Below are 24,445 nucleotides of genomic sequence, written 5' to 3' on the forward strand. Positions count from 1 at the left end.
TGTGTGTTCAATGGTTTTATATACTGCCCTTCATCAAAAAAAATATCAGGACAGTGTACAGAATAAAAAATACAATCAAACAAGTAAAAAAACAACAAAAGATAAAACAGTTGCAGTTAAAAAAAACTATAAGAAAACAGCAGCAAAAAGAATTGGTCAGGAGGACTAAAACCATTCATAGCAGCTGAAAACATTTCAGAGTACAAAAATCAGAGGCATGCCATCTGGCAAACGCATCACTGCCACAATCAAGGGAACTTAGGGCCCAGTTATGCATCACTTGAAATGTGTGGCTACATCCCAGAGTGCTTCACTGCTTCTTTTTATTTTTAAGATGAGGAAATTCCAGCACAGAATTTACCCACACATTTAAAGTAACTTCTAGTTTGGTCCTTAGGATAAGGAGTCAGTGCTTGACTCGCTACCTAAATGATAAGAAGACCTTTTTCGCCTAAAGGATTGGTAAAATACACTAAAACCTGATATGTATTCCCCCCCCTCCCAAAAAAAGATAGTCATCTTGGCCATTTGAAAACTAGCTGAGAGAAGCCATAGCTCAGTGACAGAATGCATGCTTTACATGTTCAATCCCTGATATCTTCAATTAGATATTAGATGCTGGGAAAGATCACTGCTCAGGCCCCTGGAGTCTGAGGAAACTGAATGTGGAGACTCCCTCCTGAATGTGATATTGACAATACTGGGCAAGATGAACCAACGGTCTGATTCTTCATATAACCCAGAAGGATGCACAATTTTCTTCTCAGTGAAATACCCACAGCCTCACTATGCCTAGAAGTAGCATTGCAAGTTATTTACTGTTTCTTTCTTGTTCTTCATGTATAACCACTGTTTTCATTATACCTAGAAATGCAAACAAGACAAAATTGTCAGTTATCTTCTACACAGAGAACTTAAATTTCCTGAATATCCAGATTGCTTAAACAAGTGCCTTTTTTCCTCCTGGATGTGATATGATCTGAAATTTTAGCAGATAGAATCAAAATTCTCTCGGGAACTAAAGTTGATATATAAGCAAATGGTAGTCGCTTACCGAATCTCAGGGCATACGTGTAAAGTTAATGGGTGCCTGTGCTTTTGCCAGAATTAAGCATGACCACTAGGTTCCAAGAGGAGCAAAGCTCTCAGGAAGAGTCACAGGAGAGTGACCTTAACTCTTTGCTGTATCCATTTGGATCTGCAGTCATGATTAAGCTGAGGGACAAATGCATCTTATTGAAGAAAATGGATGATCATGTTATAGTAGGGAAGGCAGAGGAGGCTTAGTATTTCCTATACAGAAAAGTGAGCTATATTCCTACTCAAAAAGATGGGTTTGCAGGCATTTTTGCCTCTGTAAATAATAGATCTCTGGATAACTCCAGACTGGAGTGGTTCACTTTTGCTCCTGTCCCCCACCCCCTAAGCCTTGCACAGTAGAGAAGACTTTAGGGTTTTTTTCCCTTACCTTTGTTGTTATTTGTGTTTAAGTTCTTCATGGAGACTAGTGTGACACTGTTCTTCCTGTTAACTGCAGCATCAACATCGGTGTCAGCACTAGCATCAGAGTAGCTGTCCAAAAAAAAAAGAGAGAGAGAGAATGTATGAACATTCCTTTTGAAAAATCTGACAGTCACATGAGAGAATAGTGCACACAGCCTGCTTTCCCCAGAGCTGAGAAATTCCACGGGTAGCATTGACCAGACTCTTGGTTCCTTTGGAGATGAGATCATGGGAAATCTATAGCATCTTTGTCATATTTGCTTTATTGACCAATATGCAGGTTGATCACTGGATGACGGTAGAAAGTATACCCTTAGAAGCAAAAACAGGTTACGGCGGTTTTTCAGAAAGCCACTCCTGCACCCTAAAAGTGAGAGACTGTTCCCAGCTCTTTCTCTTAGTATCCATTTCAGTCTCTCTCTCTGTGAGCAATTCTCTGTTTCACTTGAAGGCTGCCTGCCTTTTGTTAGTGACACCACAAAAGAGGGAAGCTATGATACACTCTTCATCCTAGCCCCTCCTCTCAGGTAGCTGCACATGCAGTTTTACTAAACTCCAGGGGAGTCTCCCATTCAGGAAACATCATGGACTTAGGAAACACCATAGCAGTAACTGGCTGTTCTGTCATATTCTAGGCACAGACCAGACATTGCCTTGGAGCAGAAGCTAATTCACAGCTAATTCCAAGCTAATTCACAGCATCAAGATTCCAAGTTTGTAACATCATGTTTCTCCCTGCAGGTTAGCTAGACCAGATCTTAACAATTCAAATGCCTCTCAATAATGTCATTATGGGAATGCATCCTGGGGGCACTGGGATGCATTCCTGAAGTAGAATGGGAAAGAAATTTCCTGTAAAACGACAACAAAAGGAATGCAATGTCACTCAGGCTATTGACTCATCTTGTGGTGAGTTGATATTTAGACAGGCTCTAAGGGAGAAATTAGTTTAGGAGTCATTTGCATGTGGCTTGCTGTTTCAGCTTGGTTCTATGGAACAAACGCATCAACAAATTTTGCTCAGAAACCGTTCTAAACGCAAGGGAGGAGTATTTCTCTGAGCCACTTGTAGAGGTTTAGCTCAAGAACCTAAATTCACTTAGGGAGTTATTGGTTGATAATAACAACATAGCAAATTATAGCAGTGGTTCCCAAACTTTTCAGCACTGGGACCCACTTTTTAGAATGACAATCTGTTGGGACCCACTGGAAGCGATTCTTTAAACTGGAAGTGTTGACATGGCTGAAACCGACATCATCAAGCAGGAAATTTTTTTACAATCCTAGGCTGCAATTCTATCCACACTCACCCAGCAGTTAGCCCTATTGACTATCATTGTTAAAAGCAATGTAGCCTGTTAAAAGTACAGATCTGTAACATTTCCCCAAATTCAGTCACATACTATGGTAGCATCAAGTCTAATATCTTAAAAATAAAATATTGAAATGAATGGGGACGCACCTGAAATTAGCTTGCGACCCACCTAGTGGGACCCAACCCACAGTCTGGGAAACACTGAATTATAGTATGTAGGGGTATATCCTAGCGTGTGCACAGTATTTGAGTTACTAGTTGGGGATTGATTATTTTTCCATCTTCCCAACCAAACAGCTAGGAAGACTTTCTCTTGTTGAGTGTGCTTCGTATTTGCTGCTAGGAAGGCAGGCAATGACTTTTTTATTCATTGTGCAAGTCACTGCTTCTTCAATTCCCTCTCATGCTCTCAGAATGCATGTGATTTTACAGTACTGTGCCACATGCTATAACTGCCTCCTGAATTCAGGGCTATGATAGTATCTTAACAGCCGAGGGCAGCAGAGAGCAGAGAAGCAAGCCACTCCAAAATTTAAAGCTTCTTTCCCTTCCATGCATTAAAACTCAAGGCTTTATTAGAGGGAAAGGAAATCCACCCAAAGACTTAGCTATCCTGGAGTTTGCCAGCAGGGAGAAGTGTGAAAGGTTGCACAAAACCCTCAGGGAATTAGGGAGGTACTAGGGAAAAATTGCATGAGGCAAAACAGCCCACCCTGCCAAGTGACTGAGAAAGGAAAGTAGCTTCAGCATGAGAAAGAAGTTGACTAAGAAAAACAGGAACAGTTTGATGGTGTTTTATATCCTGTGCAGCGGTTAGTGGAAAGGGTCAGCCTCTGAAACTGGAGGAATCCAGAGACCACCGTTTTGTAAAGGTTAAATAGCCCAGTAAGCAGACCTTACTGAGTGGCAGACGGTCTTGAATATTTTCAATATTTCGGGGCAATGGACAGAAAAGGGGACTTGTGGCTGCCAACCTGAGCAATTTGATGGTTCTGAAGCATTTATGTCCATAGAAGAAGCAAGCAAAGGGCAACCCCATAATGTCCCTGAGGTGGCACATCTTGTCACCCGCGAGTGTGTGGTGGTAGGCACATGGTCAAAGGAATACGCCACCTGTTCCTGCACAGTCTCCAGGCTGGCAGAGCCTGGGGCTGCATGAGAAGCGGCAGTGGCGGTACCATAAGAATTGGGTAATTTTTCAGCTCTGAAGTGTCCTGAGATCTGGCCTATTCTTCCGTCACTCTTCTCAGAAAAGGCCCTTTTTGTGCCCTGGACCCATGTGTCAAGATACCAGCACATTAACATCAATGGCACACCTCTGTTTATAGTACACAATGAGTGGTGTGGCTCTTGATCAACAGCATTAGACAAATCTTTGGAACATTGATCTATCAATGAGCATTAGGCATGACAATTTCAGAGAAATGAAGTTTCTGTGAGTAGAGTCAGTAAATCTCTATTTGCTGGATGCGGGGGGGGGGGGCGCTACTGCATGCCATGCCTGTGAGCTTCCCATCTGGCTTTTTGCTGCTGGAGACAGAATGCTGGATGAATTAGTCAGATCTATCAGGACAATTCTCATGCTCAGACAAAATCAGGAATGTCACAAGCTGTACAGACATGAAAAGGGGGAGGGGGTCATAACCTCTACAAACTAGTTGTACTCTCCTTGATAAGCAGAGCTGGAAATAAGCAAAACCTAAAACATCAGGTCATTTTTAACAGGTGAACAAAAACATTGTTAGAAGAATTACCTGTAAGATACCACTGGATGTGGAGGTTTTTGTTTTTCTGCCAAGAAAAGAAAAAATCCAAGCCCATTAGTATTGCAGGTTAGAAGCGGAAGATGTACGCAAATACATTCTAAATAAGCAGGAGATACAGTTCTGTTTATTTTTGCCTGTATTGATAAGAAATAATTTCTATGAACTGAGTGACAAATGACCAATCAGGAGTGGAGAAACAGTTTTAAAAGATCTGTTTGGACTTGTGAAATGATCATGAGATAATTTCACAGCTCAACCAGCATATAGGGCTTACAAAGTATCCAAAGGTGATGCAGGAGATGGGGGTTAAGCTGCAAATTGGACATATAGCAGAGTATTCACAGGCAGCCAGCGTCATCTGGCTTGTGATAAGCTCATGTGTCTAGTGGAGGAGAAATGGCCTAGTGCAAAATGTCATGATAGATGATCTGTTGTTCCAGTAACATTGCAAAAAGCTCATTCCCAGATATCGTGACTGAGCAAACAAGACCTCTCAAGGTGCAGAGGTGTTTTGCTTGTAGAAGGGCCCAGTGTGCTTCAAACCATAAGGTCTGCATGGGAAGGGAGAACTGGGATAACTTGCAAAAGACACACACACAAAAGGGCTTGCAAAGGGTTTATTTTAAACAGTCTTGCAGGCGGGTATGTCCTTTTCGGGCGAGTCTTTCAAGTATTTTTTTTACAGTATTTTTTCCTCCGGATGCAGAGCTTATAGCTTAAAACATATTGGGAGTAGAGACCTTCCAAAAGTTATCAAGGCTCCTTTTAAAGCTCTGTCCTCTTATATTTATCAGGAGAAGAGAAACTGCCCCTCTTTGCCCAAGAATAGTGTCTTTTCCAGTGGCTATTGCTGGTGTCAGTTCTGTATTTTTTTTTTTAAAGACTGTGAACCCTTTGGGGAGAGGTCTGCATAACATTATGCAGAGCAAAGTACCTGAATAAATTCAGAGAGAGAGAGAGAGAGAGAGAGAGCAGAATATGTTGAAAAACATGCCCAGCCCAGGCTGCCTAGCAACTTGGGAAAAAAATTTCCTCAGGAAGGAAGTTAATCAGTTTTCAATTTATCTTGGGAAGCTTTGGATGCGAAGGAATCTGCTTTTGGCATATGTGTTTCTAGCCTTGATTGATGGAACCAGAAGATTTTCATAAGAATACATGTATTCAGGCACAATCCAGGGTGTCCTCCCATATCAGTTAATATCTTTTTTGAATGCTTCCTCACCAGTTAGAGGAGTAACCTATAGCAAGAAACCCAACAACAAGCTTCTTAAGGACTAGAGATATTATTACAAAGTTTTCATGGGCTTTAAGCGGTCTGTGAAAGCATAGGCTAGAATAAATGTCTTCATCCTTCATATATCACAAGACACTTTGCTATTCCTCTCAAGAACATTCAATACATGGGTATTCACAATATGCCACCAGATCAATACTGCATTTTTCTTGTGACCTTCATGAAAGTAGGACAAGAGGAAAATTCAGAAAAAGAAAGGAAGGGACATCTCTCTGTATGTTGTAAGGTGTGTATGGGGTTGAACGATCCGTCTATGCAGTGTTATTTATATTAGAAGAATTAAAATGTATATTAAAATTCTCTAGATCGGGGTGGCCAAACCTGCTTAACATAAGAGCCACATACAATTAAATTCAGATGTTTGAGAGTCGCTCGAGAAATATTTGAGAGCCGCAATATTAAAGAAGCATTTAAATTCATAAATATATTTACTCATCATGAATGTTAAACTTACATTTTAATCTAGTGGACTCTCAGTTTAAACCCAGCAAATAATTAAAAAACTTTAAAATTTTATTTACCTTTTATATTAATTGTGTGTGTGAAAGGCACTCAGCCAACATATTTCCATGAGCTGCACAATATATATCAAAGAGTGACATGTGGTTTGGCCACCGCTACTCTAGATAGATAGGCAAGGAAGAATAGAAACTGAGCTGCAAATCAAAGTCAAAAGATAACTATGAGCATGGTAGATAATTGCATGGTGAACATTTCATGGATAAAATGAAATGAATGATATACGACTGTAAGCATTCCAATGCTCTTACAACAGTAAACTGTTAAATACCGTCAACGTCTTTGCATTGGCGACACTTGAATCTTAGGCTGACCACACTGACCAGGATGATGACAATCAACACCAGAATGGCAATGAAGATGATCACACCTGGATAATGGGGAGAAGACAACCATGAATTCACACGACTGTGGTTTTCTATTCAATATTTGTTGGAATCATTAGCTTTGTGTAGATGTTACTGTAAGCACTGGAGAGTCTCCACACGTACAAAATTCTATGAGCACATCCAGTGGGCCCCATGGCCCTAGTCCCTAGTCCCATCCACTGCCATGGCCCTAGTCCCGCTCCTGCTCTCTACAGGATGGCAAGTGCTGGAAGCTTGCCAGGTGTGCTCACAGTGTACTGTAAGTTTGGAGAATCTCTACAATAATGTCTGCACTGTGCTAATGACATTAAAGCTGAAATCCTATAACACTTCCCTGGGAGTAAGTCCCATTGAACACAATGGGACTTACTTCTAAATAGACTTGCATAGGATAGTGCTGTTAATATTTACGCAGATTTTATACTTCTGTGCGACTGCACAGAGGCATAGCAAGATGCTACCAGAAGGAATCTAACTAGAAGGAATCATCCTTTTTCCTCCAAAGGTCATGGACAACCAGACAGATTTCAAAACAAAATAGGCTGCCACCCATACTCATGAAAGTACATGGATAGGCACTTGGAAAATAGCTTTGCAGTGGTTCCTTTTGCTGGAAGAGCAAAAGCATATGAGCTAGATCTGTACCATAACAGCAGGTGGGGGTATGTGTATTCATCCTCACCAGTAGGGGGAGCAGGTACCTATCCCATTCCTAATTTAAAGGCTTGTAGGTTTCCCTCTCCTGCTTTGACTAGTTTATCTTCCTGCATTATTGTCTTATGTTGCATTGCCTAAGTGGCCATGATCAGTTACTTCTCTTGTTTTATTTTGCAGCATATGAAACTCAGCTCCTCTGTGAATGAGTTGGCTTTTTCCACAAACAGCTCTGCTGACACCTTTAAATTGCGGTGATGTCAAAAGATTGTGCATCATGTTCCCCATTCAAAAGCACAGACAAAATATAATCCACAATCCATAAAATATATGTGTGGAGAATTCCACTCTCTTACCTTTACTTCCAGAGATCATAGCTGCAGGTCACAAATTTACAACTAAAAGACTATGAAATGGATTTTCCCCCAACACTAATATACTTCTGCTTTCAATTTCAGAGTGAAACTTTATTTGAAAGATATTCATTTTCAGAGCTCTTTCAACCTGACGATCCAATAATCCCTAAGCCACCTGTATCACTAGTTTTTTCCTAGAATTGGGACACCTCAGCTTGATGCTCCTACTTACCAAATGCTGCCATTGTTAGTGCTGCTGATTTGTCTTCCAGAGGGGTAGAAACACTGGCATTATGTTCTATGTTTACAGCTAGGGTTGTTCTTGTGGGAGTCACCAATGTAGCTATATCTGTGGACATTTAGGAAGAGGTTTTAAATTGGTAGAGAGGAGAATCTCTATATGTTGAAAAAAGTAGTGAAGAATCCAGAATAAGACCCAGAGCCTTAAGGCTCTTGTTACTTCCCTTGAATGGTATTTATATTATGATTCAAAGCGAGACCATTCAAAGTCTAGCTGAAAGCTATACAAACTTTCTCATGAGTTCAATTCATTCCAAATTTTCTGACTGCAAAGATAGCCTGGTTCCTTAGGCAACAACTCTAAGCGTGCAACCCTAATCTGGCCCGTGTTGTATCCTATGCAGGTTAGGAGCAGGATGGGGATCACTTCAGGGTATTTTCCCCTTTATCCCATTGATATGTGCAGAACTTGGGCTCAGTTGACTGTTGTAACTTGGCCTGGTAGGATCGTAGCTGTGCTTTTTATGAACCAATAGACAGTCTGTCTGAGTTTGTCTGAGCCAACAGTAAGAAGTTTTGTCTGAGCTAATAGGCTTACTTGCTGAATACCTTGTAACAAGCCCTTGAGAGTTGGAGGACCAAATGGAAAACTGCTGCATTGGAGAGACAGGAGGAGGACTGGGAAGGGCTGAGCAGAAAACTTGAGTACAGTGTGCAAAAAGGCGGCAGTACCATCAAAAGAAAGGTAGAGGGCTGCTGAGTGCAGAGCCACTGAGGCTATAAAAGGGGCTGCACCAGCACAGAGAGCTCAGAGACCACCAGAGAAGAGCTGCTGAGAGGAGGTTTTAGACCCGGCTCTGCAGAATGAGAGACCAAGCCACAGAGCTGCTGTGAGGAGCTTTGGGGAGTGTCTGCAGAGAAGGGGCTGGAAGAGTAAGCTGCGGAGACCTCCAGGAAGAGAAGCTGCGAGGAGTGAGCTGGGAGAGACCAGGTTGCAGAGCAGAGTGGAGCTGAAACCTGAGCTCTGAGGGAGAGCTGAGGAGAGAGTTGCTGGAAGGATCCCCTGGGAGAGCCTCTGAGAACCAGAGAAGGGAACGACCACCCAGCCTTTGCCTGGCTTGCCTCAAGTGCTGCTGCCTCAAGCCTGTCTCAAGCCTGCCTGCCTGCCTGCCTGCCTCAGGTCCTCAGGGAATTTGGAACAAGGTCATTTTGATTTGTTTGGTTCAGGTTCCATTCCTCCTAATAAAAAGCCTTAAACTTAGCTTGGTGTCAGTGGTCTCTTTCGATCATGTACAGCACCATCTAACATCCCCGCCTGCCCTATGGGGCTATTCTGCACCAGCTATTTAGGGCTCCAAGGCCTGGGTGTGGGGTTAGGATATGGTGTATGCTGCATCTGCTGATCCCACCCCCTCCCAAGCCCAATCCTCCCTCCAATCTGCCCTCTCCCACTGAAAAATGTGCCCTCCCCACCCAATATGCCCTCCCGTCACTCTTCCGTCCTCTGCACTGCAAACCTAGCTGCTCCAGCCGGTCAGCTGTGGGATTTGGTCTAAGCAAGCCAGCACGGGCCTTTGCACCAGCCCAGCTGACTCCCAAGTTGGTGCAAATGTCTTATGGCATGTTTGTGACACTTTGGACCAGGCGCAAGGGGCCTGCACCAAGTGCAGTATAGGATTGGGCTGCCCATCACTTGTGCAAAATCTAGTTCTCAAATCTCTGCTCGCAACATGATGTGATTTTGAGGGGGGCAGAAGTGGGTGGCGCAGGAGAGGATGTTTAGCCCTCCACTGACTTTCTCTGCCAAGTTTGCCCTTGACTGCTGGTATTTTCAAATTAGACACATTTTTTTAATCAGGACAGTTTAGGGTGGAGTGTCAAACTTATTTCCTATAGAAGGCCAAATAGTGTTCATGACACCTGCTTAGGGCCAGAAGTGACACCATTAAGCAGGAAGTGACATAATTAAACAGATGATGGCCCCGAATAAGCACTTTGTTCTCAACAAGGAACTCATCAGCTGCGAATCACAGAAGAGAAAACATGCAAATCTATTGTACTTTTAAGATATGGAAGAGCATGGTCACCTTTTCAGCAGCCCTTCTTTAAAAGGCAGTGCTATCTTTCAATGAGTAGCAATATTGTGCTTAGTTTCTACCTGATGAGGATGAAAGTAGGATGCTTCCATTTTCCCTGGGCTTAGAACCTGCAATCAAAATTAAAGATACAAATGCATGGTAAGTCGGAGCAATTAGGACAGGTTCTTGTGGAGAAATGCTGGTTTTCCAAAAAGGGGAGTTATCTAAAGATCACCAGGCCTAGTGTTACTCCTTCCCATTTCGCCTTCAAATGGCCTATTGTTGCCAATACCCGTTGCTTCCCACACGTTAGCTGAAAATGTTAAATATTCTACCAGATGCAAAATATGGCGTCATGAACACATTGCTATGTTGGATTGCAATACACGCTTCTGTCTCCCAGACCCATATTTGTTCAGATTCCCCACCACCACATCACACAGTCTGCTTCTGACTTCACCTACTTTCTCTGTCATTCAATTTCTGTCGCTGATTGTGCCATTCTATAGATAAGTGTCAATTCATTTGTTTTTTTTCTAAACGGACATTCTACTTTTCCTCTTCATTTTGTTCTTGTTCAGGCCCAGCCCTGTAGGGTAGCACCCTTGGGTAGCTGCTGAGGTCCCATCTCCCTGGTGCCCTGCCCCTAGGCCTCTACAGAGGATTTGGCCCACCCAGCAATTAACAACTGGTGGATGGGCAAGCCCCCTCCCATTTCCTCGCTTGGAAGCAGGTGCTGTGGCATCACATGACACTCTGTTCTCCTCTCCTTCTATCTACCACATCTCCTCCCAAAACTGAATATGGAGGAAAAGGCAGTGGCAGAGTTTGGTGCTTGCTCACCTGCTACCTGTGTACACTGCAGCCACCTGTGGGCAGCTTTGTGTGCAATCTGGGAAAGGTGAAGAGCAGATGAGAAGGGATGCTATATGCCACACCTCATCGCCCCAAGAATGGATGGTTTCATTACCAGTTATTATGAACACAGAACAAGCCAGAATCAAAACTGCTTACAGACTGTTGGGCGGGGCCCATTCTTTGGAATTGACTAAGCCACATGTAGATAATTTCCTTCTCTTAACAATTCCTGGCATGTTTGACTGTTGATTTAATGTTTAAAAAAATTACAAAATATACATTTTTGAAAAGAAAGATTGGAGACAAACTGGCCAGGAAAGGATGTTTTCTTCAATTTCTGTCCCTGATTGTGCCATACTATAGATAACTGTCTATAGAATGTAGGATGTTCTGTGCTCTTCCACTAAGTCCTAGGGCTGAATATTGATATGGTCATCATCAAATAAAGGTGGTCCAAGGCTTGTAGTCTCTCTGCAGACTTTTAATTGTTCTGGATGCTGTGTGGGATTGTTGCTAGTTTCTTATACATCAGATCTATCCTTAGGCTTTAAAAATCCACATATCAAGTGAGAAATGAGGGGCAGGGGAAACAAAGAGAGTGATATTTTCAGAAGTCATGATCTGAGTTAGAATGTGATTTAGGTAATGGTGGTATTCTTTCTGTGTGTGCCCGGGTGCACACATGCATTCCACTTCACATAATTACTTATAAAAGTTACATATTACTTCAGCCTGTTCTCTGACAGCATGCATTCCAGTCATTAATACATTCAACTGTAACAAAAAGGAATCATTGCTTAAAATATCCACATATATTATATGCATTCTTGGTATAACTATACTTAACAGCAATGATTAAAGAGGCAGTTACATTTCAGAGCTTATATTAAGTTGCAGCTCTGTCACTTGTTTTCTCCACAAGTCATTAAACACACATTAAATCTCATCCTTTTGGTGAAACTGCCACTCCTTTGTTGCAGTTCCAATGAGCCATTGTAGTCAAATTGTACCTCCCTCAGCTATTTCCTCCAGAATCTGTTTACTACACAATTACAATTATTTGGGAATAAGACATTTCTGCATTGCAACTACAGTTGTATTTTGAAATAGCTTCACTTTCCTTTCAACCACTCAAATGGGTGCTGGGGGAGGGCTAGTATTTTATATTGTGTACAAGAATTGCTTTGTCTGCTTCTGGATGCTTACAAAGTGCCATATATTCAGTCAGACCCAAGGTGGCTCTTCTTGGTTTTGTTTTTTAGGTTTCTCTGCTCAACATCAACTCTGATAGCAGCAAGAAGATTTTCCCAGCCCTATTACCTGTGGTACTTTTAAACTGGAGATGCCAAGGATTCAAAATTACATGTGCAAAACATGTGCTTCACCACTGAGCTAAACCCTCCAGCTGAACATAATGCGCACATCAAGACTAAGAATGTTTACTCAGAAGTAAGGCCCACTGAGTTCAATGGACTTTCTTCCAAGTAAGTGTAGATAATGTGTTTGTCCCTTAAAACACCTTACCTTGAAGAAGAACATGGTCACAAATCCACAAAAGCATCAGAATTGTTATGGCTCTCATGGTGTGGGTTAGTCACTTCTCATGCCTCAGTGCTTTACTGCTCTGTCCATTCTGTGAGAAGGAAAAAATTAAAATAAAAACAGGAGAGGAGAAGTTGGTCTGTGTGTGTGTGTGTGCATTGATTGTCCTGGGGCTTCCTGTTGAATAATAGAAGGAAGCTAACTGAATCAACAGGGGGACTGACGCTGTGGAATTCTACTCTTGCCTGTTATGGTTTCAAAGGATATGAGACAGAATTTACCAAATACAAAAGACGTTTCAGCACTATTGTTTTCAGGAGGCTGTACATGGCATCCATGAGGAACATGTGGGGATGGAAACAGTTACAATGCAAATAGCTAGTGTCTCCTTGGTTTACTTGCTTTTTTTTTTTCAGGCCAGCTGCTCTGAAGTGGGGATGAATGTCCTTGCCCTCCATTTCAGCTCTGGTGCTTTGAAATGTAATTCTTTCTGTGATTTGGACAAACTTTGGACAAACCCTTTCCTTTCCTCTCCCATTGTACTGTCCAGTCCTTAACCCTGTGTGTTGCTGCTCACTTTAAAAAACAACATCAAAATTAAGATTCCATGGATATAGTGGCTCCAAAACATACTATGTAATAATATGTCTTCAACCTCTGCCCGCCATATTATCCCATATCTGCCTCAATGCTCACACTGACTGATCTATATGTTTCTTGTGACCAGTGCTAGAAATGGCTGTTTCAGGAAAATAACAGAAAACAAGAATATTAGATACACATCTGTGATGAATGCCCTGCCCGGCCTCACCCCCCTTTTGCCTATTTTTCCTTCGTTTTGGACACTCTTAACTCCCCTAGACACTCCTGTGCAGGTTCTACAGTCTTAAAGCTGCTGGAAAATCCTCCTACAGCATTCTTGTTATTTTTTGGAAACTCCGTGCTCTTCCATGTATTCCCCCCTCCCCCTGGATTTTGAGAGTCAGATTTCTCCTTCCTGTGCAGGGTACTGAGATGGTCATGTACTTAGTGATAGGGCAGCCAAATTAGGTAAAGGGGTGGGATGGAGAGGCCAGGTAGCCTCCACTCATGTCACCAGATGTCAACAGGAAGCCTACGTTACTTAAGACTAAGTACAAGGGAGCTCTGGATGTTCTTGCCCAATCCATGGAAATCTAATGATGGTGCATGGAAGATACCCACTTACTCTCCAGTAAGTGCTGGACAATGTAACTAGTAAGAGGGATTACTACCCTAGCCAAATGTATTAAGAAGTTCATTTTGTGTTTGTTTGCTTTTATTGCCACTCCAGGCCAATGTGATTGTTTTGTCTGATGACCCTGAACTTTCCATGATAAATGAAGAAAATAACACTAATCAACAGCAGGGAGAAGCAGGTTCAGTATGACTGCACAAAGAAAAGTCTGAATTGAATTTAGGGAAACCTTTGGGAACTGCTTCCTGGAATATTGCAGGCTGGGCCTGTTGCAAAAGTCAGGGTTCTTCCTTTTTCCACTGGAATTATGATATAATCCTGCTTCAGGAAACTTGGACAGCCAATGAACTTAGGGTTGATGGTTACCATTCCTTCAGCAATGGGCAATCCCAGGGGCAGGGTTAGGGGGGCTGAAGGGGTTTTGGGTATCTTGGTCTTTATGCATTAGATGCATAGAGTTACATCCCTTGGGCAGTCAGACCATGGCTGTTTGCTTTGAATTAGGTGCTCAAATAGTCTTGGTGGTCAATATTTATCTCACTCCTCAACAAACAAAAGTCTGTATTAATAAGACTTGGGCTGACTTGGAACAGTATGTTGAAGATTTAATCTTAGATGATCTGGCAGATAAGGTTCTTTTGGGGGAATTTTAACGCCTGTACTGGCTCAAACGGACATCCCTTGAAAGGGAAGGCTGAAAGGCATGTGGTGGACCAGGGCGACAAACAAATTAACTTGCACTTTCCATGTCTTTCTCAGGATAGTAAAGCAAGTTTTGCTGGTTCTCGATGGCTAGCTATGGGTAAAAGATTCAACCTCAATATTTTGAATGGGGCCATGCCTGGGGATTACCCAGGGGAATTTACTTTTATGGCATGAGCAAGGTGTAACACTATTGATTACATCTTGGTCTGCAATGATTTACTTCCCTGGGTGGAAAGCCTTCAGGTATTCCCTGATTTAGCTAGTGACCATCTACCCCTTTTACTGAGGTAGGCTTTGCCATCCCAATCAGTTCACTTCCAAGATCTGTGCATAACATATATGAAATCCTCAAAACGTGATGGATGTCGTGTTAAGTGGACCTCCAGGCTTGATCAAAAGGCAAAGGCTTTTCTGGAGGATGAGAGTATGGTAGCATATCAAATAATGTGCCATCATGAATAATTCTGGGGGAAACAATTTCTTGTTCCCATATGAGTAAATTATCTAGAGATTGAAATCTTTACTGGTACTGGAGACCAGTTCACAAGTTAATTAAGTACAGTTAACTTAATTAAGTACAGTTAAGTTAATTAAGTACAGTTAACTTAACACAGTTCACAAGTTAATTAAGTTAATCAAATTAAGTTAATTTGAAGGTACTCCAAAAGGTGGATCGACCCACAATGATGCAACTTTGCATTTCTTTCTTTCTACTTCTGATAAGTCAATTATTACTCAATTTGCTGATTATCTTTATATTGCAGAGATGCAAAGTGAAATCTGCTGTTCCTCTTAGAGGTGTTAATATATGAGCTGTGGAAACCCCCTTGTTAGGGGCAGGCCATTTCTGTTCTTTGTTTGCTTACTTGTATTTATGTCTATGCCTAATAAAGGTGATTGAGATTGAGAGGTTGAACTAATAAGAGGGATTATAACCCTAGCCAGATGTGTTAAGAAGATCGTTTTGTGTTTGCTTTTATTTCCACTCCAGGCCATCTTGCAAACTTCACTGGTTGAGTGATGGGACATGGGGGGACAGGTGTTGTGGACTTTGCTTTGGAGTAGTCTTTGAGCTCCATCTGATGGGCATTACTGGCTATTGTATCCTTGTCATCAAGTGTTTGCTTTATGCCCTTCCAAACAAGTTCAGGTATCTGTTATCAGCCTGTTTATGCAATACTATTTCTTTCTCTTCCTTTTGTTGAATTTGTTTTGGATTTTTAATAAAGTAGTTAGTTGCTTTTTGACTCTTGCCTACCTAGTCAGAGGTAATTCAGTGGGTTGTCACATCCTCAATCACTCACAGATGCAGTTGTGGTTTTGATTTTTAATAAGAAGCGGTGGGACTCATGGCTTTCCTGGGAGGAGGCTTTTTCCCAGATGGCACCCCTCTGCCTGGTTCTCTGTAGCCTGGGATGGTGGCAGCAGATAGAAACTACTAAGGTTCTCCTCTTTTCGGCTGTTCATCCAATAAAGGTAAAGTGGAGAGCAGGAAGAAGTGTGTGAACACTAACCACTAAGCCCTACTCCCCTCAGTCGACTTGCCTTCTCCCTGATACCTTTCCTGACAACATTTTATTGGCATTCAAAACATTGGAAATAGCCATTACAGTTACTCATGATCCTGCCTCAAGCAGGGTGTTCAGGGGAAAAGGTAGCTACTAGGGTATGGTGCCTAACAGCTTTGTTGATGGAATCTGCCCTGATGCCTGCAGACTCTTTGAAATCAGTTTATCAGATACCTAGAAGTTGCTTCCAAGTATAGAGGGGTAAGGCCACACATAACATTCCTAACAATAAGTTCTTCATAAGGAAAAACTCCATAAATTCTATGGACTGAACCCAATTTTGTAACTTGCCCTGCACACGTACGAGTTGCACAAGTCAAATATTGGTTAAAATGCTGGTGCTCTGCTTTAGGCAGCAAAATGTCATTATCAGGCATCACACTGCTTTGGTCTTTCATCTTGACACTTGCCTTGACCAGGCAGGAATTTAAGAAGTGCAGCTTTCCTAAACACTTGCTACATATACACCGAATGACTATCTGTCTGATGCGTCTGCAATATGCATAGTGCTCCCCCTCCCACAAATGTAATGAATGTCCAGGGAGAAATTCTATAAGTGCAGCTTCTCTGATCACTTGCCACAGCTGCATCTGATGAATATCCACTTGTCATTTCAGCTTCTCAAATCAGTTGCTCCTGTCACAGTCTGGGAATTCAGCTTGACACAACTGGAAAAGGCACACTGCTCATCCATCCATCCACAGCGCCTGGATCCAAATGTCGTTAAAAATTCAACAGCTGCAGTTTCCACAGTCACTAGCTATGTACGCCAGTGAATTTTGGTGTGATGCAACCGCATAAGGTAAGGTGCATCACCGTCATGTAACAATTGTATCCAATGTTTCAATACTTCTGTGTTTCACTTCAGTAATTCAGTGTTCATAAGAACATAAGACGAGCCTGCTGGATCAGGCCAAAGGCCCATCTAGTCCAGCTTCCTGTATCTCACAGTGGCCCACCAAATGCCCCAGGGAGCACACAAGACAACAGACACAACCTGCGGCCTGGTGCCTTCCCCTGCATCTGGCAATCAGAGGCAGCCTCCCTTGAAAACCAAGAGCTTGCACATACCTACTATGACTTGTATTCCTGAGAAAATGCAGTAACCGAGGAAGCACTGAACAACATCAAGTGCCTGCCTGTGTTGGAGGAGCTTGACAGTGAACCAACCCTAGCAGAACTTCACGTGGCCCTGGACTCCCTCGCCTCTGGCAAGGTACCTGGGAAAGGCAGTATCCCTGCTGAAGTCCTAAAGTGCTGCAAAGAGATCATCGCCACTGAGCTGCATGAAATCCTCTGCTCTGCTGGAGAGAAGGTGGAGCACCACAGGACATGAGGGATGCAAACATCGTCACGCTGTACAAGAACAAAGGCAACAGGGGTGACTGCAGTAACTACCATGGCATCTCTCTCCTTAGTGTTGTAGGAAAGCTGTTTGCCCGAGCTGCACTGAAGAGGCTCCAGGTACTTGCAGAGAGCATCTGTCCAGAATCGCAGTGCGGATTCCGAGCCAACAGGTCCACCACAGATATGGTATTCTCCCTTAGACAGCTGCAGGAGAAATGCAGAGAACAATGAAAGCCACTCTTTATAGCCTTCACAGATCTCATGAAGGCTTTTGACCTGGTCAGCAGGGACGGCCTCTTCAAGATTCTCCCCCAGATCGGATGTCCACCCAGGCTCCTCAGCATCATCAGATCTTTCCACAACGACATGAAGGGCACTGTAGTCTTTGATGGCTCAATATCAGACCCCTTTGACATCCGAAGCAGAGTGAAGCAGGGCTGTGTTCTCGCACTGACCTTGTTTGGGATTTTCTTTGCTGTCCTGCTGAAGCAGGCCTTTGGAACTGCAACAGAAGGCATCTATCTCTGGAACAGATCAAACAGAAAGCTCTTCAACCTCTCCAGACTGAGAGCAAAGTCCAAAGTCCAGCTGAAACGTCTGCGTGACTTCCTCTTTGCTGACGATGCAGCTGTCACCGCCCACTCTGCCAAAGATCTCCAGCAGCTCATGAACTGTTTTAGCAAGGCCTGCCAAGACTTTGGACTGACAATCAGCCTGAAGAAAACACAGATCATGATTCAGGATGTGGAGTCACCTCCCTGCATTACAATCTCTGCGCACGAACTGGAGGTTGTCCATGACTTTGTGTACCTTGGCTCAACGATCTCCAACACTCTTTCTCTCGATACCGAGCTAAACAAACGCATCGGTAAAGCAGCTACCACATTTTCCAGACTCACAAAGAGAGTCTGGTCCAACAAGAAGCTGACGGAACATACCAAGATCCAGGTCTACAGAGCTTGCGTCTTGAGTACGCTTCTGTACTGCATCGAGTCATGGACTCTTCGCACACAACAGGAGAAGCAGCTGAATGCTTTCTGAATGCGCTGCCTCCAACGCATCCTTGGTATCACCTGGCAGGACAAAGTTCCAAACAACACAGTCCTGGAACGAGCTGGAATCCCCAGCGTGTATACACTGCTGAAACAGAGATGCCTGCGTTGGCTTGGTCATGTCGTGAGAATGGATGATGGCCGGATGCCTAAGGATCTCCTCTATGGAGAACTCGTGCAGGGAAAGCTCCCTATGGGTAGACCACAGCTGCGATACAAGGACACCTGCAAGAGGGATCTGAAGGCCTTAGGAATGGACCTCAACAAGTGGGAAACCCTGGCCTCTGAGCGGCCCGCTTGGAGGCAGGCTGTGCAGCATGGCCTCTTCCAGTTTGAAGAGACACTTGGCCAACAGACTGAGGCAAAGAGGCAAAGAAGGAAGGCCCATAGCCAGGGAGACAGACCAGGGACAGACTGCACTTGCTCCCGGTGTGGAAGGGATTGTCACTCCCGAATCGGCCTTTTCAGCCACACTAGAAGCTGTGCCAGAACCACCATTCAGAGCACGATACCATAGTCTTTCGAGACTGAAGGTTACCAACAAGCTATGACTTGTAACCCGTAATGAACTTCTCCTCCAGAAATTTGTCCAATCCCCTCTTAAAGGCATCCAGGCAAGATGCCATAATTACTTCTTGTGGCAAGGAGTTCAGATATGCATTACGCAAATAGTTGGCTAAGAGGATAACAGGAGAAGCATTGTGTTTATAGGTTCGTGCTCCATGGCCCTCTTTCCATATTTCACTGCTCATCACAGATGCCTGGGAGACAGAAAAGGTGGCACCACGAGTGTAAACCTTGTCAACATACAAAAGGCACCTTCCTTACCCCCCTCCTCCCAATGGAAATCCTTAGACCCCCCCCAAAAGCTTGTGTTGGAGTTTGGGATTTTTGGCAATGGTATGGGATATGCCATGGAAGAAGGCTGCAGAAGAAGAGGGGGGACCTGATTGAGACATACAAAATTATGCAGGGGATGGACAGAGTGGATAGGGAGATGCTCTTTACACTCTCACATAACACCAGAACCAGGGGACATCCACTAAAATTGAGTGTTGGGAGAGTTAGAACAGACAAGAGAAAATATTTCTTTACTCAGTGTGTGGTTGGTCTGTGGAACTCCTTGCCACAGGATGTGGTGACGGCATCTGGCCTGGGCGCCTTTAAAAGGGGATTGGACAAGTTTCTGGAGGAAAAATCCATTACGGGTTACAAGCCATGATGTGTATGTGCAACCTCCTGATTTTAGAAATGGGTTATGTCAGAATGCCAGATGCAAGGGAGGGCACCAGGATGAGGTCTCTTGTTATCTGGTGTGCTCCCTGGGGCATTTGGTGGGCCGCTGTGAGATGCAGGAAGCTGGACTAGATGGGCCTATGGCCTGATCTAGTGGGGCTGTTCTTATGTTCTTATAGGGGTACTCAGAAAACCACAAGGAGAGCCACAAGTGGGTAGATACTTCTGATTGTGATGTCCCTTATGGTTTCCAAGGATTCCCCCTCCTCTTGCCACCCCTTCACACCTTATTCCATGTGGTTGCTGAAGTTCCCCAGATTTTCACAACTTTTGAAGAGCTTGTGGAGGAAGGGGTGGTGTAGCTTGACACTGCTACATGTTCTATTGGCACTATGCTCTGGGTGCCACCCAGTGTCAACAGGTGTTGTTTGCCCAGTGTTCTCCTGCAAATGTACCTAATGAAATCACAACATGATTATACAGAGGATTTTCTTTCTCTTTATCATGCATGCGAATTGACATTCATCTATAATTTGTACAAAAATAAACCCCCAGTATCATGGATTGCTAGTTGTGGCATGATCTTGAACATAAGAAGCATCTAGTCAAGCCAACAAGTTGGTGAATACTAGGAACAACTATTGCAGTAAGGATGTGTTTGTTGCAGAAGTAAGTGGTAGCTTTGGATTGGCAACTTACCCTTTGGGCTTCTTCCATTCCCCAGTGCCACATAAGATTTGCTCACCCCAAGAGGTCACGTGGAGCAACATTGTCTGTTGAAATGTCCACTATAGTTGGTATGTTGGACAACTCTTTATGGGGGGGGGGGCTGCACCTTTTGAATTTCTGCCTGAGCATTCACCACACGTTTGGGTGTGGTGTGGGAGCACTGTGTATTTTATGTCTGTATCAGGCAGAAATTCAGCAAGTGCAAGTGTTGGGAAAGCTGTTCCTGTTGAATTTGTCTCAATATTTACTATGAAGTGGTGTATTGGGAAAGAACTGTGGCTTGAATGGATGCGTCAAGCACAAATTCATCAGGTGCACCATTAGCAAGTCATAGAGAAAGGTGCACCTGTAGAATTCCTGCCTGGACATTCACTACACTTGGTCAAATGAGTTTGTAAAGTGTATTCCTTGGGTTGTAACAACAGCTTTTGTCTCTGGCATTTCTAGAATGTGGGTAGAATTTGCCCATAAGGCAAATGAGGAGCCTTGCCCAGTGCTTTTGGAGAATATGGGATGAATAATTGTTTTCCTTACTTCAAATGGAAATGTCCACATCAAAAGAACCCATAGCCTGAAGGCTTCTGACTTCTGCTGCTTCGTGTTCCTGGTCAGGACAGGTGAGCACACTGAGCCCAAATCTTATATAGCCCAAATCTTATATATAGCAAAATTCTTAACCATATCTGCTTATTTATTCAAGGAATCTGCCAACCTGCAGGGTGAGCATTTTGGAGACATAAAGTCTCCCAAAATGGGGACCTCACTGTATAATTCTAAAATCGCCATGCTGTGTCATTTCCAAGTGTTTGGCGCAGGCTAATATGATATGGAGTGGTTTTTGCACCTCTAGCATTTCAGTGGCTATTTTAGGCATGTTAAAACCCACCAAATCACACATGTTGTGTAGAAGATCACAATACTGACAGCACCAGAGCATCCTGGAGTTTGCAAATGACCCATTAAGGAGTGCCCTGCCCACACACACTCACAGATGGAAGCTTAATCTCTAGGATTCTAGATTAAGGTTTTATTCTGATTGAAAATAACAAATTCCCAGTCACTGCTCATCACCGATACAGCCAGATCTCGTCATTAATCTCTTGAGCTGAAAAGGAACAGAGATTCTTTCAGCTCCAGCTTCCTCATGTGTATAAAAATATACATGCTATTTATCAACATTCAGTCTAACTACTGCCCTCCTTGGAAGCGAACCTTAAGGTAAGGAGACTCAGGGAAGAGATATGGGGGGTGGGGGTTAAAGGAATAAAGAATTCCTCAGCTGTTTCATGCATATATTTACAGTACATACTTTCTAAGGGGGAAAAATCAACTTGATCTATTTTCACTGTAAAATTACACTTCACTTTTTCTGCATAGTATTAATATAACAAAGAAGGGAAGGGCAGAATTTGAAGGCATAGTTTAATTTGAAGTTGACCGAAGAGGCATGACATAGCCTGACATAGCAAACTTCAAATATTCTAACTGCCTGCAAATGAAGCAATTTTTTTTCCAGACATGTTCTTGCTCAATACCATTTTAGAAGTGTTGAATGTTCAAGGTTTTTTTTACGGCGCTTAGTCTTTTTAGGTTCCCATACACCCCTAAAGTGTCTTTTGTAATCTCGGGAATCAGCCTAACCAACCCCCAAAGTTTGAAACCAGCACAGGCATTAGGATCAGACACAGATGCTCCACTGATTCTAAGCACAAGGAAAGAGTGACAGAGTCCATCTGTTGTGGAAGACAGAATGTTGGATTGGACTGGAAAGATGCAGTTCACCACTGAGATTAGTGGGTTGCCATTTACCATTGGCCAGTTACCATTGTTCAGCAGTGTGAAAATACCATGGGACTAACCCCCACAAATAGCACACACACTGAGCTCTTCGGAGGCAGGACAAGTGACCCAGTAAAATAAAATATAGGTGCCCAGTAAAACCAAGCATTAGGATGACAATCGATACTGTAATTCGTTAGGTATGTAGCCTCCATATTTTCATGTTACTTTCTTGACTTTAAAGCCCTGAATGATGTCATTCGGTAGTCATGAGAAATAACTGACAAGACATGATTTGCTTTTTAAAAGCTACACAAACAGATCAGCAGCTTGGAGCAAGTCACAAGATGAGTCTGCAGCCAGTTATGAGGCTCAGTTGTAACTCGAAAAGAACCCTGCTTTGTATCTTTGCACCTACGTGGCAATTCCCGACAGTTCCCAGACCCTTGTGGTATGACCTGTGTGGTGTGCTCTCCCTGCCTCTCCAATTGGAGAGACATTCTAGGGGGCAGCACTGCACAGGGTTTAATTTCCTATTGAGGAGAGGTCAATACAGATGTTTACAGTACCTTTGCAATATTTGCTTTATTGGCAAAGATACAGGCAGAGCATAGTGGAAGCAAATACATTTCTAGAAGCAGATAGTACAGCTGATAACCATGAATCGGAGTTCTAGAGAGCAATTGGGATACGCATGGAAGGCTCTTAGATACTTACACATGTGTGTGATGTTTTCTGTTTGGTTTCAAAGTCTTGGCGTATAGCTGTAATATTAAATTTGGTATCAGAGCTCCTTATCTACAGTACATTCCTCCATTGGTCATGGCCATTTTTCTTGCCTTTCCCTTTTGGATCAGTTCAATGTACTGTTACCAAAGCTTGCATGTGTGTACCTGGGTATGTGTTCTATGAATGCCCTTTATTGTTTTCCATCAAAGAGTCATATTTTGCAGCTTGGTCACCTAATATAACATTCAAGCAGAGGCTTTGTATGAGCCCAGCCAGGAATATGGATGAGTCCCAGAAGGTTAGATTCCTTTAAATTACCCAAAAATAGTTCGTCAAATTTCATCCTCAGTGGCTTTGTAAGAACAAAACAAGCACTGCCCTAACAACAGTCACAGGACTACAAGTACCCGTAGACCAGGGGTGTCAAACATAAGGTCCATGGGTGATTGTGACTCCCAGAAGCAATTTACCTGACCCTCTTATAATTGGGCTCTCCCAGCTTGATAATTGGGCTCTCACACATCTTGAAAATATGAACAAAATTTGCATATTTCCTCTTCTGTCATTTGCAGCTAATGAATTTCTGTGTGAGAACAAAGTGCTTGTTTTTGGCCACCCTCTGCTGAATGATGTCACTTTCTGTTTAATGATGTCACTCCTGGCCCTCAGCAGGCACCATGAATGCTAACTTTGACCCTCTGTATGAGTTTGACATCCCAGCCGTAGGCACTGAAGCTGCTGTGGGCGTGTCTGACCCTGAGCTCTTCCGCCTTGATAAGGACAGCTGCCAAAGAGCTGGACAGTATAGCTATTTTAAGAAGCTGCTACTGCAGCAATGGTAGACACGGAGAAACAAAGCCCTGATGGGCTTCAATCTAGTGGTTCAAGTCCAACCAAAAACCGCTGCCCACTATATCATGGATTAGAAAGTTTGTGCCACAAACAAGCCTGGCCCTTGACAAATTGCCAATGTGCTGATTACCAATAGCAAACTGTGTTCCCAAACCCCCTATTTTTTTGAGCCAAACTGCATATTAGAACAAATGCATAACATGGGTCTGCAGTGTTCACTTTTTACATAAATATTATCTTGGGTGGGTCATAGAATGGGACAAAAATAGGAAGAGGGATCAGACAGGCTTTAGGATTTTGTCCCTGCCAAAATGATTCTGATTCTGATTGCCTCCCCCCTTTTGCATGGTTTTTCTTGGGGGGAAAAGGCTTCCATTAGCTTTCAGTGGATGTTCCCACCCCCATAAAAAAAGTGTGGACAGTGGCCACAGTAGGGATTTGCAAAGTCCTAAAGCCCCCCTGTCCCCTGTCGCATTTTCACCCCATTTTGTGGCCCTTTGATGTGATGTTTGCAAAACAAGAAAAAACACAAGGAAACACTGCATATTGGTTGTAATGGCAATTTGACCCTTTAGAGCAGTGGTTCTCAAACTTTAAGCACTGGGACCCACTTTTTAGAATGAGATCTGTAACATTTCCCCAAATGCAGTCACATACCATGGTAGCATCAAGTCTAACATATTAAAAATAAAACATTGAAATGAATTGGGACCCACCTGAAATTGGCTCATGACCTACC

General features: G+C 43.2%; 1 protein-coding gene across 1 annotated transcript; it reads right to left on the reverse strand.

Annotated features, from left to right (window-relative positions):
• ECSCR (endothelial cell surface expressed chemotaxis and apoptosis regulator) lies at window positions 1-12,661 on the reverse strand. Its single transcript, XM_066625873.1, has 7 exons — window positions 12,476-12,661; window positions 10,174-10,221; window positions 8,008-8,124; window positions 6,669-6,767; window positions 4,573-4,609; window positions 1,469-1,572; window positions 1-864 (listed from the first exon to the last, which is right to left on the reverse strand). Exons 1-7 carry the CDS (start codon window positions 12,531-12,533, stop codon window positions 812-814), a joined length of 516 nt encoding a protein of 171 aa, XP_066481970.1. The 5' UTR covers window positions 12,534-12,661; the 3' UTR covers window positions 1-811.
• Window positions 12,662-24,445: the final 11,784 nt, after the last annotated feature.

This window comes from Tiliqua scincoides, chromosome 4 (assembly GCF_035046505.1).
Source record: "Tiliqua scincoides isolate rTilSci1 chromosome 4, rTilSci1.hap2, whole genome shotgun sequence".
Classification (NCBI taxonomy): domain Eukaryota; kingdom Metazoa; phylum Chordata; class Lepidosauria; order Squamata; family Scincidae; genus Tiliqua; species Tiliqua scincoides.

Coding starts and splice junctions, on each gene's coding strand:
- ECSCR (XM_066625873.1), bottom strand. CDS start 12,533: ATGAGAGCCATAACAATTCTGATGCTTTTGTGGATTTGTGACCATGTT. Junction 6,768..8,007: donor ACTAACAATGGCAGCATTTG/GTAAGTAGGAGC, acceptor CCCATTATCCAG/GTGTGATCATCTTCATTGCC. Junction 865..1,468: donor AAACACAAATAACAACAAAG/GTAAGGGAAAAA, acceptor TTGCATTTCTAG/GTATAATGAAAACAGTGGTT.